At 41.0% G+C, this 20,058-nt stretch overlaps 1 protein-coding gene across 2 annotated transcripts in view; it reads right to left on the minus strand.

Annotated features, from left to right (window-relative positions):
• DHRSX (dehydrogenase/reductase X-linked) overlaps window positions 1-20,058 on the minus strand; it is a 168,609-nt gene that overhangs the window by 119,386 nt on the left and 29,165 nt on the right. For both annotated transcript variants that reach the window (XM_059823697.1, XM_059823706.1), the window contains one exon: window positions 11,772-11,879. In XM_059823697.1, coding sequence (XP_059679680.1) covers window positions 11,772-11,879 — 108 coding nt within the window. The remainder of the gene's footprint in view (window positions 1-11,771; window positions 11,880-20,058) is intronic.

Here is a 20,058-nt window from a genome sequence, read left to right on the forward strand (position 1 = left end):
TTGCTGTTATATAAATGGTTATTCATTAAAGCTCAGTGCCTTCCAAATGAGCTCATTTTATTAATTTTTGCATATTTTTCACTCTAGACCACTGGGAAAAAATAATTATTTTGCTAAACAGTCACTTCAAATGTCTATTTCCAGCCTGATTCAACAGAGAGTTTGAAAACCAGATTCTGGATAGAGTATTGCAAAATTGAAATAGCCTCAGTGAAAACTGCTACTGTAATAGAGGCTTTTGTAATACTTCTTTCAAATAAAATCCTGTAAGAAAGAATAAAGACACTGAACAAATGACCAAAATCCTTACAAAAAGTTCAAAGACACATATATCAAAAAGGTACCGTAAGACTGGGAGAGTAATCTATACTTCTAAGTTAGCTTAAGGAGATCAGCATCCCGTTGCTGAGGATGGGTGGGAGAGGAAAGGGACATTGCACTGGTATACTGCTTCTCCCCTAGTACATCCTTCTGGGATCCTGTAGGCAAAGTGAGTGGTAGGCATGAAAAAGAACAACCTCCTTTTAGGTAAGTGCTACATTAATTATTCAAAACTCACAAAATACTTTTTAATCACCAAGTTAACACAATCAGCTTTAGGTTGGGAAAAATCAAAAATAATTGTACCTTCTTGATGAAGATAGGTCACTAAAGGGCACAACCTTCAAGCATACTGAACAGGAGTAAAGCACTCTAAACTAAGGAGCAGGACAGTTTACTATATGACGGTCAAATTCTTACCACTATCAGCTGGTTTAGATCCTCAGTGGCATATTTCACAGAATCACAGAATCACTAAGGTTGGAAAAGACCTGTAAGATCATCAAGTCCAACCATCAACCCAACACCACCATGCACACTAAACCATGTCCCACAATGCCTCGTCCACACGTTCCTTGAACACGTCCAGGGAGGGTGACTCCACCACTTCCCTGGGCAGCCTGGTCCAGTGTTTCACCACTCTCTCAGTAAAGACATTTTTCCTAATATCCAGCCTGAACCTCCCCTGGCGCAACTTGAGGCCATTTCCTCTTCTCCTGTCGCTAGTCACTTGGGAGAAGAGACCAACACCCACCTCTCTGCAACCTCCTTTCAGGTAATTGGAGAGAGTGGTAAGGTCTCCCCTCAGCCTCCTCTTCTCCAGGCTAAACAACCCCAGTTCCCTCAGCTGCTCCTCATAAGACTTGTGCTCCAGACCCCTCACCAGCTTCGTCGCCCTTCTCTGGACACCCTCCAGCACCTCAATGTCCTTCTTGTAGTGAGGGGCCCAAAACTGAACACAGGATTCGAGGTGCGGCCTCACCAGAGCCGAGTACAGGGGCACGATCACCTCCCTGCTCCTGCTGGCCACACTATTTCTGATACAGGCCAGGATGCTGTTGGCCGCCTTGGCCACCTGGGCACACTGCTGGCTGTCGACCAACACCCCCAGGTCCTTTTCTGCGGGGGAGCTTTCCAGCCACTTGTCCCCATTTGTAGTGATTCTTTTTAAAACATTGTAATACACAGAAGAATCCTCTGGCTGGACTTTTTGCCAGTGATTCACCATAATTTTTATACATCTGACATGCCAGAAATTATCCACGCCAGAATTTATCCATTTTAAGTGCTATAGCATCTGTAGTGTAACATCTGCCTACTCTGGATTCAAGTGGTTTGGAGGGAAGGATAAGAAAGGGAAGACAGACTATGTTTTTATGCAGTGAGGGAACGTGAACAAAAGCTTTGAGAAAAAGGGATTCAATGTCTTGAGAGCTTAGATCATCAAAGTACCCAAAACCGTAATAATCCTGCTTTTCATGCTAATTTAAAGTTCCTACTGGGAACTCAAAATAGATATACTTGTCTCAAGAACTGTTTATGCAAGATGTTCAGCGCTCTATCTGATGTTTTCCTTCTACTTAGTCCCCACAGAATAGTGACAAATTCAGGTGAGACTGATTCAATAACAATGCTGACTACAATCAATTCTGAAAATAAAACTAATAACACAAAAATAAATTCAAGTCTGAATGGAGGCACTTGTATAAAATAAGATGTCATTTTAATGGTATGAAAAATTCTAATTCTTATTAAAATACTGAAACTCACGTTGAAAAAAAAAAAAGATGGAAAATAGATTTAAATACAACTTTTAGTAAAAAAATTGGCTCTCCTCTTCAACATTCATCTACACAAATGCCACAAGTCAAAGCACATTGATCTAAAGCCACCACAGAAGTACACAGAAAAATTCTTATCAGCAGCAACAGGCTTTGGATCTTACCCTAAAGGTCAGGCTCTGACATCTTAATCACTTAAGTAGGTCCTAACTCTGAAAGTTATTTCAGGGATTTCAATTATCACAGAGGATTGCTCAGTCTGAATAAGGATGGCAAAAAGACAGCCCGTAGAAACCCAGCACCGCAGGGAAACATTTACACTATCGCTAGTTAAGGGGTCCTGATACATCTGTATGTATTCTTTATACAATATTTTTAATTTCTTTGAATGTGAAAATCTCTCCAGAAGAATAATTGCTACTCACGCTCATAATTTATGTAGAAAATTGATCCTGATAAAAAAGCAAGATCTTTTCCAATTGGTGTTTTGCAAAAATAGGAATTTGCACTCTTGACATTTCAAGGGAACGTACTGCAGGGCATTACAAAGAAATTTGAAATAGTCTGTGAACAACGCTACAGCCTATAAAGCTTAAGGTTACTTGGAGTGAACAAACCCACAAATTTTAAAAGCCCTCGCTTACCAAAGTTAGCAGGGGGAGAATTTCCTGACTTTCAGCAAGATAACACAAAAATGAAACACAAATAAAAACTTTTTGAGATGAGCACGGAGAGGATGCAAACCACACAGGACGCGGTGGTCCAGAGAAACACCGGACCCCTCCAGTCTGGAGCCCGACAGCCACCCTGTGCACCAGGGCACCCCTCAGCCTGCGATAACCCCGCTGCAGCAAATCCCAGGGGGGAGGCAGGGGCAAGCTGCCCTGCAGCAGGGCAGCCGTGCCGGCACATCGCCTCCCAGCCCTCCCCACACATCCCAGCCTCTGGCAAGTGCGACCCCCTCATTCACCAGTGCCTGGGGAACCTGTCTGCCTGAGAGAAATGCTCACCGCTTGTCTTATTTAGCTGTAATTATGTATCAGGTAATCCCTGAAATGATGAACAACTTCCCAGGGTTTGCAGCCTGCCCCATGGCCCTCCTCACTCCCCCCGATCACTTCAAGTAACCCAAGTTTAGAAGTGGTGCCCCTAAACTCTAAAGCATATGTGTATTACCAGGAGAACCTTGGTGGTATGGTAATACATTCTGTATAAATGTATACCATCTGATTAAGGAGTTACAGAGGGTGATGGTTAGGTGTCTTTGTGCAACAGAATATCAAAAAGATTACAACTGGAAGTTTGAATTAAGGTGCCTCCTCAGAGCAGCATAATCCTCATTATGGTTGAAGGGGAACTGATTTCATTGGAGCGCCAGCCTGAAGACAGGGCTTGCAAGGGCACCCGAAGCCTCAAGAGAAAAACTAAGTCCTACCAGCTGGTGTTACGAGGGTTATGATTTCGTGAGTGTGCATGGCACTGCACAACAAATAGCATGTGCCTAAGAGAGAGGAATGACTGCCCCAAAAAAGCTCTGAGGATGAGAAACCTGAACTCAGTACAATATGAGTGTTTTTTAAAGAAATTGATAATGCCTTCAATTAAAAAAAAAAAAATCTTGTTTAGGAAAAAGGAATATAGATCTTGGGTCTCACCCATAAAACTTTCAAGTCACAAATTTGTTATTCAATAAACCCAGGTATAAGGATGTGACCTGGTATAAAAATACATTGAGAAAGTGACACAAAGCTTCCTTATGTCTAGAGGCACCACATATCCTTTGTCATTCAGTTCATCATACAGCAGTCACAATTAAATACATGCCTTTTTGGCATGAAAGGCAAAAATATCATTGTAACTGTTCCTTTGAGAAAAGAAGCAAAACTGAGTAAGGAGGAGGATGTCAGTTTGCAGTAAGAAAAGAAATCATTATTCTTGCCCTAGATTTCGGCAACCCACCTGTTCCAACATGAAGTTAAGAATGACCCTGGTTATCAAACCAAAGACACATCAAGACAAGTGCCCTGTTTCCAACAATAACCCGTAGCAGGTGCTTAAGGAAAAAGTATAAGTGACAGCATTAAGTTTAGGAGTGATGTTTTCCAATACACCCTCCCAGCAGCAAGAAGTTTCAGAGATTTCCTGAATCAAAGTCACACCTAGCCTCTCAGTGAACCTACCTCCACTACTTCATCTAACTGCACTTTCAATTAGTTCAAGTGCTTGGCCGCCAAAGGGTTCTGGGACAAGCAGCTCTGTGATTTAGTGACACGCTTAATTACATTAAGGTTGTGCTTCAGTGGTGGGGTTTTTTTTATTTTGTTGGATGTTCTCTACTTTGCATACAATAAGACAGAGAATAACCACTTCTCATTCACTTTCTCTATAACATTCGTAATTGCATGACATCACAACTCAGTCAGCTGTTGGCAAGTGGAAGAACCTTTGCTTATTAGCACAGAGCCATCCCATCCCATCCTCCTCACCATCCCTCTATGTTTTTTTCCATTTTTAGCAGAGTCCTTTTGAGTATTCACAACAGGATGAACCAATGATTTCTACAATGCAAGAGGGACGCTTTCTGTCCTGTTTTCATCTTCTTTACTGCTAAGTAATAAGATTTTATTTGCCTTTTTGACTGGCATTGAATATTGAAGATGTTCTGCAGAGAGCTTTCAACAGTAAATCACAATTGTTATTTTTTTGAGTGATAGTCATTAATTTACATCCTATTCTTGTAAATATATAGGTGTGGGTTTTTTCCTCACATGCAGTATTTGCATTTACTGACACTCAGTATTTATGCATCCTTTCATAACCCAGTCATTCAATATTGTGAGATTCTTCCCTGTTCTTCATGTTAGTTAAGAATTCACAGGATCACAGGATGGCTGAGGCTGGAAGGCACTTCTGGAGACCATCCAGTCCCGCCCCCTGCTACAGCTAGTTGCCCAGGACCATGTCTGGTCAGGCTTTGAGTATCTCCAAGGATGGAGCCCCCACAACATCTCTAGGTAGCTTGTTTGACCACCCTCAATGTAAAAAAGAGTTTCGTTATACTTAAGTGGAATTTCCTGCTTTTTGGTTTGTGTCCATTCCCTCTTGTCCTGTCATAGGCACCACTGAGCAGACCCTGGCTCCATCTTCTTTCCTGTCCCCATCAGGTATTTATACACATGGAAAAGGTCCCGCTGAGCCTTCTCCTTTCCAGGCTGAACAGTCCCAGCGCTCTCAGCCTCTCCTTGTATGTCAGATGCTCAAACCCGTTGATTATCAATAGTTAAATTAATTTGGCTATTCTACACACATTTATGCAAAATGCATCATCTCACTGTTCACCCTTTTTTCTCTATTCTATCTTTTATAAATGTACTGAACATATGCCTATGAGATCAGGAGTCTCTTTGCTTCATCCCAAAGCTGACAAATAATTCCTAAATGATGTTTTCTGTCTTCTAATCAGTTACTGATCTACAAGAGATCTTTCTCTTACCTCAAGAGAAGCTAGCCACTTTAAAATCTTTTGGCATGAACCTTGCCAAAAGCTTTTGAAAATCAAGATTGAATTAATTCACACAGTTGTTGAATTCTTCAAAGCATTTAATAAATGGTTAATGAATAAATTAAATACATGTCTAGAAAAACTGCACTAACTCTTCCAAGATTTATCACCATATATTTAACTCTGTGTTTTTCACAATACCTGATTTTTTTTTCAATATAAAAATCACACTCACTGGACTATGCACAATGTCCTTCCTAAAACTGCCCAACAGTCACATGTGCCCACCTTACACTTCTCCTATACTAAGGATGATTTAAGGTCCTATGCAGAAGACACTAGTCCAGAAATACTTTTATGCTATTGAGGGATTTTGTTTTTAATCACAGCGGCTTGTTTTAGACAGTTTTAATTTATTTTCTAAAGGGTGGTACTGTATTTATACTGAGTTCGTAACAATCTCCATACTATTCACAAGCACTGGATCTTTTTCGCTGTTCATTTTACATACTTCTTTTAGAAGAGAGAATGAACAGTGGCTGCCTGTCACAGACCACATTTTCAGATTGAAGACTCCAAGCCCACTTGGTTGTTCCTCAGAAGGATACTTCTCCATACCTGTGATACGCTTTTTTCCTCTAAACCATTTCAATTTCCATGCTATACATTTTGAAATGTGCCGACCAGAACTCAACACAACATTTAAGGTGCTGGCACATTACGGATTTATACAGTGACAAACTCAAGCTGTCTGTTTTGTTTGTTCCTTTTCTAACAATTTCTAGTATTTGTTTTGGTTTTTGCAAGCTATTGAGCAGTGAGTTTTCACAGAACAGTCTACCAAGCGGCAAGATCTTCCTCCAAAGTGATGGCAGTCAACACAGAATGCACAATTTCTTTTTCTGGAGTTAAGATTTTTCCCCATGTCCCCCATTTTTCCCCATGTCCACCACTGCATATTGTTCTACGTTGAATTTCACAGGACTTTTAACACAGCTTCTTATGGTCTTCCTGCAATTCTTCACACACATCCCTGGTCTTTATTACCCTGAATAATCTAACACAATTTGAAAGACTTGTCACTTCACTATTTGCTCCTCTTCTAAAATTGTACATTAAAAGCATGGGTTCTAACACGTATCCCTGTTGAACCACTCCAGTGGTAACACACTCTCTACTAAGAAAATAAACATTTATGTCTATGTTCTGTCATAACATGCAATGTTATTGTATGAATGTAATGACATTTGTACTTATCCTTTGGGCTATGTAGTGTCCTTAGGAGCCTTAAGGAATTTTGCTTTAAGATTTCTAGAAATCCAAAAAAACCATATAAGCTGAAATCTCCCTCATCCACATGATGGTTGAGCTCAGTTAATCAAAGTATTTTACTATGCAATACCCCTGCACAGTTGATTGAGTTACACTTCTACTTGAAATTACTGCCCAAAAGAGAACTCTTGTGCTCTAAGTGTCTTTTCAGATGTTTGTCACTATTTTAACAATAGTTTCAAATGTCCCAAGGAATGCTGTAATGTTTGTTCATAAATAAGTAGTCTTAAACCACTGCCAATTATCTAAAAAACCGTAAATTTTTGCAGCTGAAATGTTCAAAATTAATAAACAGAAACAAATACATTTTTTAAAAAGGAAAAATTCTTTTAAAGCTTGGACAATGACAGTCTTCAAACACAAATTAGGGACTAAAGCATTCGACAAAATTCTTAATGATTTGGAAGGCTGTCTGTGGCTGTGTGCACATGCATAGTGTATAAGTAACAGACAGCACTGTAAGTAGAATTTTTCATAACCCTGATTACAGTGTACTGATATGTTAAAAACTGAACTGAATGACAATTATAAGGCAATCTGGATGCATTTTCTTAGTTTTCATACCAGAAAAAGGAAACCACCACCCACTTTTAAAAGGCTGGTAACATTTTGGACACTTCATGACTAACTCTACAACTCATTCAGGCCTAAGAAAACCTGGCTGAAATTAGGAAAAATTGTAACTCAAGCATCTCATACATCTATGTATAGTGAGAAAAGAGTATTAGAGTATTCCATATACATTTCCAGTAATTGAAATTAAATCAAACTGTCTTTGAAAATGAACAATTTCACCATCTTGATAGGGTTTAATTATCCTTCTAAAGTCACTTTGTAGTATTATACAATATAAGAATTGTCTGATTTATAGTGCAGAGTCCAGCTTAAAAATTGGAAACTAATGTGAATGAAAGCGATGACAGAAATATCTCTTGCTTGGTCTCCTGCAGGGCTTACAGAGGTCACAAAGAAGTGCTGAGTCTGGTGATGGAACTACATTGATTTATTTATGCCAAAATTGCATGGCTCAAATAAGTCACTTGAATATATATACATATATATAAATATAATGAGACTGTTTCCTTCAGAACGTGAGCCTGTCTTAGAAAATTGTGACACTGACATACTCAGACACTAAAAATTGATTACACTGTCCTGGACCTGGTGTTTTATACCAAGCAGCATATGTGTAGCATTGTCAAGCTGGAAATCTGATTTTCATTCACCATTATCCGACAGGATTATCAAAGCTCCTATATTAGATACTATCACGCATTTTTTTCTAGCTTTCTTTTATTAATGTTCTGAGAAAAAAAGGAAGAATCAAACTGAAGCTCTCTTTTTTAAAGTCAACAATTTCAACATGCACTCGCAGAATCCTCTTAAAATTAAACCTCAGTGATGATGGATGGAAGGAATATGAAGAGTTTACACTTCTAATCAGTCTTAATTCAGACTTACGAAACTGTGGCCAACACTGTGAACCAAAGCTGAACCTACTGGGTTTTATGATTGGGGGGGTCATAAAAATGACTGGGATGTCTCGATTTTCAATGTCCTTACTGTTAAGAGCATATTTATTTGTAAGTAAGTGCACACAAAACAATATCTTCACTCATCAGTAGGCACCAAAAATGGTGTGTCGTTAACCTTCTCTCTCTGAAAATGAAATTGCAAGCTTATTTATCAAGTAGTAAATTACACAGGAGCGAGCAGGAGCCCCTGGTGTGGCTTGACTCTGAAGACTCACCACTAGCAGTAGCTTTCCCTACCAGGGGTCCACTGTCTGTCACAAGATTTTCCTGAAGTGAAGGCCCTGCTCACTGTGAGTAATGCTGTCGCAGCCTGGCAAAAAGTCTCAATAAAATCTATCAAACAAACCCATCAAAAATTACTTTCATCATTCCAGCATTCATGCCGACCTTTTTCCCAGAGAGAGGTTGAGACAGGGCTAGCAGCATCCATAGAGGGAGACCATCAGTGGGAGAAAGGACTCTTGTGCACCAGTGCTGGGACTGGATAGGAAAAAGCTGTAAAAGCACTGTGCAACCACTTGCTGAAAATGCTGAGTAAGCACACTGCCTTTTCATATGCTGCCTATTCATGTTCCACAAGGTAACATGTTTTCTACTTATTTGTTTTCCTCATTCCATTGGTAGATTGGCTTTAAAAGTATGTTACTTCAAACATTTACTCCTCTAAAATGTCAAATGGAGTCAAAATCACATCCATCACAAATGGTGAATCATCTTCAGATCAAACATTCAGGTTTGACTCATTTGCCCGCTGCAGGGATATCATTCTTTATTGCTAAATATTCCCGTTACTTAGTCCCTGTAATGGGAAAGAAGCATTCAGTAAATGGGCAGGATTGACTGTGAGCTACACATGAGTCTCCCTTGCAAGCCCAAATTCACCTAACATCCACACTTTTTTCACGTAAGTTCAAGCCTATATACAAACATAGCGTGAAAACATTTCTAGAATAGAAAGCTTGAGCGCACTTGCTGTCTTATTTGAGGCTTAAATTTTTGCTTGCGTGGCCTGAAGCTGAATGTGCTAATGCATGCCAATGTGCCAGCAGGTATTTTAAGCATGCTCTGGACACTTGGGGCCAACAGTTAGCAACAAGGATGGAAGGTCATTAGATTTAATGTGGTTTTGAGACTGTTCTAACCTTGCAGCTGGAACAAAGCCTGAGACTGTCCATTCTACTGACAGGGCTTCTTTGCTCTGAAGAATTTCACAGATGAAGATGATGGCTGTGACTCACCAGGCTCAGTGTTTAGGTTAGAGTTTGCCTGAAAGAATTGAATCAGTTGAAAATCTTACTCATCAAACGCTTCCTATAATTAATAACATTAATTTACATTTGTAGAGATTCATAATGCAAATATTAAGGTTGGTACAAATGAAGAGCTAATGGAAATGTGTGTGTCTGTAAGCACCAGAAGAGCAAGCAGAGCAGAGTTAAAAGAATGCCCCTTATTGAACATAAAGAAGATGTTTCCAGGACACCATTCCTGTATTGTTTATATCAAGGCAACAGCACAGAGGACTTGCCAGCAGATGACAATGCACTCTGACACCAGGAAGATAACATCATGGTTGCAGCACATCACCTATACCATTACTTTTCCTGTTAGCCCACCCAGAAAATAGGCTATAGACATAGCCTATATACTCCAGGCAAGGAAAAATGTACTACGAGCTGATGACTCCTAAAGGGTATAAAAGATCTGTCCATGAACCACAGAGACAGGATAAGGACTCAGTAGCTGGCACACATTTTCCCATGCTGCACATAAGTGATGGTCACCAGACCACTTGAGCCCTCACATCTTGGTGCTTGTGAGAGTACAGATGTGAGGGTGAGTGAATGAGATCTATGAGAGGGTGATTGTGAGTTGAAAAAATCAACTTATTTAGAGATTTTGTAATTATATATCACCTTCCCTTTCCCAAAGATCTCACACCAAATTATGTTACATGAAATACCCTAAACATTAAATGGTATAAAATAAGTTTCAAAAAAGTGGCAATATTCTATGCATCCATGACCCTATGCAAAGGGAAGAAAATTGGCCTTTTTGTTTTCCCACTGAGTACACTTTTGCAGTCCACCTTAAACATGAAAAGATACTTCTTTAGTGAATTATTAATGCTGGCATCATTAGCTACATCTATCTACGTTAGCTACATCTAGCACCTAGCTACATATAGCAGCATCTGTTTGCATTTTTGCTGATACTTGGTTTTGACACATCTATTAAAACATGTATGAGTAAGTGGTATTCCGCATTACACCTGTTCAATTCGAGGGCAACTCCATTAGTGTTACTGACTCCACTAGGCTAAAAATACATGGCTACTACACTCTTGTTTATTGTTGGGTGTGGATTTGTTTGTTTTTTTAAAGATGTGTATACAAAACCTTAGAGAGAGCACATTCTGTATAAAAGCTAAATAAAATGGCATCACCAGCTTGCTAGGTATATTACGAAATACCAACCTTCAGTGACCTTATGGTGTAAAAGTTACAGTGTTTTAGGTAAAAATCTAGTGAAAGAAAGATGGAGCAAAATGTAGCATTTTAAACATAAGTATTCATGATGTAACATACTGATTTAGTAGATATATTAGTGTATATATATGTAGTAGAGAAAGCTTTAGAAAACAGGAAAAAAGTTTCACTAATATTATCTGTAGTAGAGAGAAGAAATTCTGCACTCAGGACATTTTTGGAGTTCCTACAGAAATTCACCAATCCTAACTTCAGATGTCTAAAAGACATCTCAATGTAACATAGTCACCTTATAAACTCTTTATTGTCAGTGAAGAGAAACAGGCACCTGCAGACTGACATGAATGAACCTCTCAGGGTATTTATTTTATTGTCTTGCCTACAAAGGCCACCTACAGTGACAAACTAAGAAGTAAATGCGTGATTTTTACATGGCTGAAATTATAAGGGCTTCCTCTGCCCTTCTAACATGGAACATCCCCCACTACACACTGGAATATTCCTTGGAGGAATTAGTTTTCCACTTAATGAACATGTGCACCCTAAAGTTGAAGCACAGCCCATCCTCAGTAACAAGATAATAAAATATTTTTGTAATACCTATATTTTTAAACTTTTTCATAACCTTATTGTTTACTTCTTATTTAAGGTAGTCCAAGTCTTCCAAGTTTTGCATAAAAAAAATCCCTGGCTCCTCCCCTCTCCTTCTTTCCCCTGTCGTATATTTACTTGTACTGGAAAGAAAATACTTCTTAAAAGAAAAAAATTACTTCCTGAAACAAAAAATGTATTACAAAAATAATAACTTTACCTATTATAACGTGCATGCCAAGTCTTGCCAAATGCTTCACAGTTTGGTAACCAATTCCTTTAGCACCTCCAGTCACTATAGCAACCTTTCCATTTTGTGTAGGGAAAACTATATGAAGAAAAAGAAATAACGCAAGGTTAGTTCCCAATAGTAACATGATTAAGAAGTTAAGATGTAATTTAAAGAGGCGTACACTTGACAGACCACTCAAGCCGGGCCAGTAAACAATCTCAAAAGCAAACTCTGTATGGAAATAAAAACTACAGAGCATCCACCATTCTTTATTGCACTGTAATTTTCCAGTATTAACAGTTCACGAGAGACTGAAGTTGACGATACGAAAGACAAACACCCAGTTCAGAAAGTTTCTCATTTCTATTTGCATGCATTTTGTAATCCTGCAGTAATCTGCCCTTTAGAATTTTCACCTTAACTTTGTTACAGAGCAAGGTGACAGCCCTTACAAGTCAGCTCAGGGGTGGTTTACTTCATGCGTACAGGGAAAAAAATTCCATTGGCAGCATGATATCCTGCAAACTTCTTGAATGACGAAGGACAGGCCTCTACCAGTAACACGGGTCAAACAGCAAACAGTGAAGTCAAAGACTACGCGTCCCAAGGGCAGGAGACGGTCAGCCTCATTTACCCGCATCACTGAGCACTCCCTTGTTGAAAATCACAGGCTCCTGGCCCCAAAGGAAGGAAGGGGCAATTTTTTACATGAAAAACCCCCACCTGCTCCTCCCGCCCACCCCAGCCCTCTCCCACAGAAGCCAGCATCCCTGATGCCCGTGGCCGGCCAAAACACCACCTCCACCCCAGCAAGCGCTTCTCAACCCAGGGCAACACGCAGCCCAGCGGGTAGGCCGCGCTCCCCAAACCCCCTCTGCTAGGGGCTGCTTAGACCTACAGCCTGTGCCTCCTGCGTCCCCAGGCAGCCCTTCGACCGCTAACTGAGCCGAAAAGTGTTTGGGATGGTCCCGGCAGGACGGCCGCCGTTCCCCCCGCGAGCTGTCGGGCCAGCCGCGGGTTGCCCAACGCATGCCTCCGAGATGGAGGGAGCCCTCCTGCCAAAGGAGAGCAAAAACTACTTGGGGGAGGCATGAATTAGGTCAAATATTGAATATGACTGTTTGATGAGGTGGCGAATCACGGTTCACGTGAAGCACCGTGCCGTCATCAGGCGACCGAGGTGAATTTCTGTTTGCTTTTTAGAAGCTGCTGGGTATCTGTACAGGGAAAAGAAGCGCTGAGTACTTCATTTTGCCGTGGTGCAGTGTCCGTGGGCAATGTTATAGGTAACAAACATTAAAAAGATGCCGACTTTCATCTATCAAAGGACTTTCTATTTTGATTTCTAGGTTTTTAGGGGATTGCTTTGTTGTACAACGCAAGCTTACATTTCACACGGTTATGAAACACGGAACCAGTGCTGATACTCGCTTTCTTCACAGCAACTTCAAAAAGAACCCAGATTTCACCTTTTCTGAAATACATAGTTGTTTCCAGCACGATTCACATAAATTTCTGTTCTCTTCAGGTAATGATGTGATTCTTCCCATCCATGCAGAGTGAGAATTGTTTGAAAGTTAGTTCCTATTACAGTGACATCCATGCATTGTATGTGTCCTAACATATATAATTTGAGCTAAATATAACTTCGCTAAGGGCTCCAGTTATATAAGCAGTCCTGCAGTTTCCACCAAAAATATTTATCATAACAAAATCTAAGTAAAATACACACTTTTTTCCAATAGTTAAGCCTAGAAATTAAACCTAAACCTGATATTAAATGCTTGGGAATATTTTCCACTCCAGGTAGTCTTTTTGAATTGCTTACTACTTTACCAGACTTGGTCTTTTTAGAAGATGTTTTCCTGGTCTGTTCTCTGTCAGTGAAGCAGAAAAAAAAAGTGGTTTTGCAGATTTTGAAACTACAGACAGGAGATAAAGATTTTAAAGAGGAAGAAAAATAAATGCTCTTAGCGTGAAACAAGTTGTCACCTCTACGTGAACAGCCCCTGGGCCTCAGCGTGACCGGATACGTTTGAAATTTGACAAGGACGTACAATCTCAAGTCCTTTCAGCCCCAGAGTGAAAACCACTGTGTGAATGACTTGCATCCTTAAAAAGGGGGGGCAGTATGTGCCCAGTGTTCAACCTGGGTGGCATTTTAGGCCACATGAAAACACGAACACGTTGCCTTGTACCAAAGATGTGCTGAGAGAAGACAGGTCTCTTAACCAGGAACAGGGCAAAACTCTTTGCAAGATGGCAGACAAATCTGAAACAAACGGCATAGGCAGAAACTACAAGAAAAAGAAACACAAACGGCCCCAGAAGTGATGGGATGCTGAGGAGGGAAACAGCATGTATATGCACAAAAAGGGCCTTCTCAAAGCCATCTCTGGCAGAGATTCACAGGTCTGGGTTCTCCGGGATGCTTCTTGAGTTTCACCAACAAGTAACTCTAGCAATTCAGTGAGGAAAAAGGCTACGTACAACTTTACCACCCCAATACCCGACTTTCTTACATCCCAGTTCAGGTTTGTTAGCTCAAAAAGTTCAAGACTGAAAAAGGGTCTCTTACAAAGCAAACACTCCTTTGTCCAGCTGAGCCTACACTGTGAAACCCATTCTGAGGCCTCTCCTGAGGGACCAAACAGCTTTAAATCCACACAAGGAGCACTGGCATTGCCTTGGTGTTAAAGCAGGCAAGGCCATTTCTGGTCACAATAATTACATGTATGAATTCTGCATGTGGCAAGTGCACATGTACTTCTAAATAAAATGCCATCTAGAAGGCAAAATCGTGAGCTAAGTCCACCAAGTAATTTTCTTTTAAAGTATCCATGAGGGCTGCAAAGGAAAGGACGATTTTGGGTCCCAACAGCCAGTCAAGTCAGGTACATTGTCAACCTGCAATGAAGAGCATGACGGACAGACAGACTCCACTGCAGTTGTGTACATTACAGAGTATATTACAGAGAGCTTTAAAACAGGCCTGTTTGTAGCAGCCAGCTCCAAGGACCTAAGAAAGCACCCAGGGAGGGAGAAATGAGGGCTGCAGACACATGGATAAATGGCCAGTATCTGTTTTATTTACAACAGGTACAGTACACAGCTTCCACAGAGCATGGTTTTGAATAGACACAACGCTGCCCGTCACATCTCAGTATATCGGCTCACTTCATCCGAAACGGGAAACACAAAGAGAAAAACCGAAACACATCTTTAAGGGGAAAAAAAAACCACCACCACCCCCCAAAACAAACCCCTCAATTATTAATTTTAATTTTATTATCTTAAATTAATTTTAATCTGGAGAAAAGATGTACTGTTTCCATGAAGACAGATACCTTAATTTAAAATTAATCTCCATGAAAAAATGAGACGCTGCTAGTTCTTACATCAATAAAAGCAGTCAAGATCAAACCCAGGCTGCGTGTGTAAGTCATTGGCAACTACAGTGAAAGGCAGTCTATCAGTGCCCTGTTCCCACTAGAACTCCACTTTTGGGTAGAGTTTGCAAAACACACACCTTTTCAGCGGGAAAGCACCTCTTCCACGATGAAACCCAGTATCAGACTTACAAAGCAGACCTCGGCTCAGCCTGGTTTTCCAGCAGATACTGGTTTATTATGTGCGAGAGGTTGAGCCGAGTGTGGCCGGAGGCTGGGAGCCCCCCGGGCAGGAGGCAGCGGAGACCCACCGGCCTTGCTACACAGGGGAGGTTCCCTCTGGCGCTTCTTGCACCTTATTTAAAACACCCCAGCTCTCTCTCTGCCTCTGCTCCTGGTAAGTATGTAGATGCTGATCTCAATTACAGAGGCATAATGCCAGAGATCTCACCGTGGGACATGAGAACTGTACAGCCCTGGTGCTAATGAAATCCCCTGACCAAGCACTAGCTGTTAATTTCCCTTTGTGTTTGAAGAAACCAGCCTGCAGTCCTTAAGTGCTGCTTTATCACACCAAAGTCTGACAGAGGCTTCTCCCAGGCTGCAGGTTCTGCCTTCATCCCAACGTATTTGGAAGAAATAAGCCTGACTACTTTGCAAGTGGATTAAGCTAAAGCAGAAGAAGAAGAAGTCAGATTTATTCTGTAATAAATATGTCCAGATATGAACCTATGTTAAAATAATGCATGTCCTTTTAAATATATTTCTCCTTAATCTGAAATAACTTCCATGTACAGAGACATCCTCACACACAGTCGATACTACGAAGAATTTAAGGTGATTCTGTAATTTTTAAAAATACTAATTTTCAAGGGACTCTTTAATTAAAGACAGCTGTCAAGATGTCTCTGCAACTGCCAAGACCAGAGAAATAAAACAGACTGCAGAACCGTATCAATGACCACTTCCATATCAATGACCAGTTCCTGCTGGCAAAATCTCAACTCTGGGGTAGGGATGGGGGTAATTGAAGAAGCCAAATCAAAAGAGAGGCATTAAGCTGTCTTCTTTGCAGAAATGTACTATGTGGATACAGACAATGCAAACCTCAGAAGAGCTCCCCTTAAGAGTCACTTGCTTTGGTATTCTGTAATCTTTACAACATAGCCTGTTTGAGGCAAAAAAAAAAAAAAAAGAAGAAAAAAGTATTAGAAGTTTATTAAAAGCAAATTGCATCAAACTTTTACAAAGTTCCATCTCCTACCCTATTAATCCAGCATCTGCATTGTGGAACATTATGAGTCATGTGGACATTAAAATATAATATCTTTATATTAATCTCTTCATTAAACCCTCTTTTTAAGACATTGAAGGCCAAAGGCAGAATTTAGATTGTCTGAATCAGTCTCCAGTCCTTATCAGACAAGAAAGACAAGCACCTCTGAAGGCATCTGAAGAGCTGGTCAGAGGGGCCACCCGAGACGTGCCACGCTGGGACCTGCCTGCACCTCCTGAACCGGGCACTCAGCGTAGGATCTTCTGTGGCATTTGTGCCAAAGAGACCCCCGCAGAAAAATCCTAACAGTTATTTTTTTCCTTCCTCCTATAACTGAATAATTTACATGCAAATATTATGCCTGAAGGTAACTGGCAGAACCACAGATGGAAAAAAAGAAAAAGGAAAAAAAGAAGCCACAATGAATATTTAGTTTGATGACAGAATAACAAGCACAAAGTTTGAAACTGTTCCTGTATAGCAACACCGAGTGAGTGAGAAAAAGAGGGCAAACTGTAATTGTTAGTCCTCACGCCACAGGGCATGGCACAATCAGGTTTTTCTAGGTGGCTGAAGAATTCATATAGTTCAGTCTATCACCGAATTATTGAGCGGGTTTTCCTATCCCAAAACACTCTGACTCTTTTCCCCCAATTTACACTGTGGCAGTGCTGAGATGATAGCCATTCAGCTCCCTTTCAAAGCAGATGTAGAAAAATAATTCCTTTGCTACTCCGAGAGTTAATCAGTAGACCGCTGGGGAATCCATGCAGCTTTCAGCAATAGCCTTTTGTTTCAGCCTTACAGTAACTTCTCCATAAACTTCTGTCTTGGCAGAAAACAAGTAAACAGGGTCCAGACTCAAAAAGTCATTCCAGGACTATCCTAACAGAAGACTATTTCAGGTACTTAAGTCCTGAGGAATAAACCAGTCAAGCTTTTTTTTTCTTGTATGACACCACCTTTCACCAGCAGAAAAGTTGTGGGTCCTAAGCCAGTCCTAAGTCTGTGTAGATGATATTTCGAATGCAAATGATCTTCCCAAATTTGCACACCAAAATATTTTCTGCCTCTGCTGCTTCCTATCACTTTCTTAAGGAACATCAATATGCAATCAAGATTGAAGGCTTTTAAGGCTGGAAACCAGGTAGGTGGCAACCAGCCTGACTAGTCCTTCTGTGAAAAGGTATCCTGCTGGTTTATGCAGTTGCAAGCCATCAGACCTTCTGCTGCTGAACAACTGTCATGCATACATGCAGATCCACTGGCACATGACCAACAGGTCCAATGTACCTCGAACTGATGGATGCATTGTGTAAGGGTGATGTATTTGCCCAGGGAGAGCATCTGTTTCCAAGCACAACTGGAATTTTGCCCCAGCTAGGTGACAAGCCTACTAGCTTTTGTCTTACTTTACTTCTGCAGAAGAAGTGAAAGTCAGGAATCATGAGGAAACAGAGGTGCTGGAGACAGGCTGGCCCTGGAGTTACTCATGGGAAGGGAAAGGTGTTGAAGAACCAGAACAGCAGGAGAAACCAAACCATGGAAATGTGTCCCTTACCCTACAAACGCATAGTATCTCAAGGTGCTATTAATGGAACATCAGCAGCCAGATGGCTGTAAGAATTTCAGCAGCCAGGGGAAGACCTAATTTAAGAAGCCTCCTACACAGCCACCGATAGGGAAGACGGATTGTTAACAACTGCTCACAAAACCACAGCAAAAACCCTGGCATCTGTAAGACCAAGTTTGTCATTTAACCATTGCACAAGGCGCACATGGGTCCTGAAACACTGCGTGTCAACGAACCAACAAACAATAACTCACAAATGCTGGAAATTCGTAAAAGCTCCATCCCCTGTATTTCAGGCTGGGATATCCAACATGGGAACACACGTGCAGCCCGCGCCCTGTGAAGCGGACATTTCCACAACTGGGCAGAGCTCCTGCACACATGCAGCACGGGCAGTCACTGTACCAGCAGCAGCAATTTGCTTGGGCTGCCTGGTCACCTGGGAACCCAACCAGCACTGTAACTCAAGCCAAGGCACTAGGTATGCAGCAAGCCCGGACAAACGGCCGAAGTGTAGCAAGGCAGCAAATGACACAAAAGCAGGAGAGTAGGCAGCTACGCCAACTAGAAAAGCAGCGTGCTCACCCAGCTAAGGAGCTAATGTGTGTCCTTATCCCTTCCCGACCTCATCAACACGGGAACAAGTGGTATCTCTTCAGAGTTAGCAGCAAACATCTGCTGAGCCAAACTAATGAAATTTTTTTAATTGCCAATGAAAACAACTAAAAAAAACCCCCAAATTTAATCCTGCTGTAAGTTTATAGCTTTTGTTTAGCTTTTTGACAAGCACGCCAGCTTGCTTATAGGGACGAAGTGGTAACATTTGCAGGCAAGATGACAAGCCCTTCACAGAAGCCAGAGATACCAGTTCCCCAAATCGATTCCAGGACTCGTCCCCAGATATCTCATTTAACTACATTTAACTATTACAAAGGATTAATAAGCAGGATAGCTCCTCCTCCCTTTTATTCTTCATCTCATGAAAACATTGGGGAGCCTTGGGAGGTATTAGATAGCAACGAGTATTATTAGAGTTCAATATCACAAGACTGAGCATCAGCATCCACAGCAAGACCTAACTATAGTAAAAGAAATCCACATTTTAGAAAAGATGCAAGATCAGCTGGTGCAGTAGTAAAAAGAGAGTTATGACACCACCATTACAGGACTGAAATAAATAATTTTTTGCTAAAGAAAAATAACGATACCCTAAATAAGGCAGCTTTTCAAAGCAACAGCTTTTGGCACTTAAAAATCCAAGTCCTGTGATAAGAGATCTCTCTAGCAACAATGGCAAGGGGGGTGGAAAGCTGTACTAAAAATTTCATTTGCATGACACACCTATTTCTTCTAGTGATTCTTGGAAAGACAGGATAAATGCAGATAAAGGGAGAAGTATGTGTGGAAGGCAGAGTGAGGAAGGGGAAGGAGAAGGAAGCATTAGACTCTCAAAGGCACAGGAAAAATAAAGCTTTTTTGTCAAGAAGAGGTCGTTTTCGAGTCCTTCAACACCCTTTCTCCTCTCTTCACCTTCCCCCCTATTTCCAAGCATTGAGCTGAAAGAGACGCATCTCTAAGCAATTTAACACACCTCAATCATAAATCTCCTTGTGGTGGTACGGTCCTCAAGACAAAAAAAGGTCCAGCAAGGAGACCTGCACAGACTACTTGGCCTATGGCTACTTACAGATGCAAATCAACCATGATTTGGTGCGAGGAAGATGGTGTAAGTCACTGTAACCACAGGCTGGTAGAAAGGTAAGCTACGGCTATTGCCAAAGTCATCTGAAAAATATTTCCTCTGCACTTGCACATGTATTTTCAGTGCCCTGTTTTCTAGAGCGTATGACTGGAGTGTTTGCAAGTGAAGAAGTCCTGCCTGGTTACAAGAGCCAAGGGAAGCTGCATTTTCACACATCTTTCGACTACAGCCTGAGTGCTTTTGGTTTATTTGTCAAATAGGAACCTCAGTAATATTGATCCTGGACTTTGTGATGCTGCTAGACTTGTCAGAAGGGCTGCACAGAGAAAAAGATA

Source organism: Gavia stellata, chromosome 1 (assembly GCF_030936135.1).
Source record: "Gavia stellata isolate bGavSte3 chromosome 1, bGavSte3.hap2, whole genome shotgun sequence".
Lineage (NCBI taxonomy): Eukaryota > Metazoa > Chordata > Aves > Gaviiformes > Gaviidae > Gavia > Gavia stellata.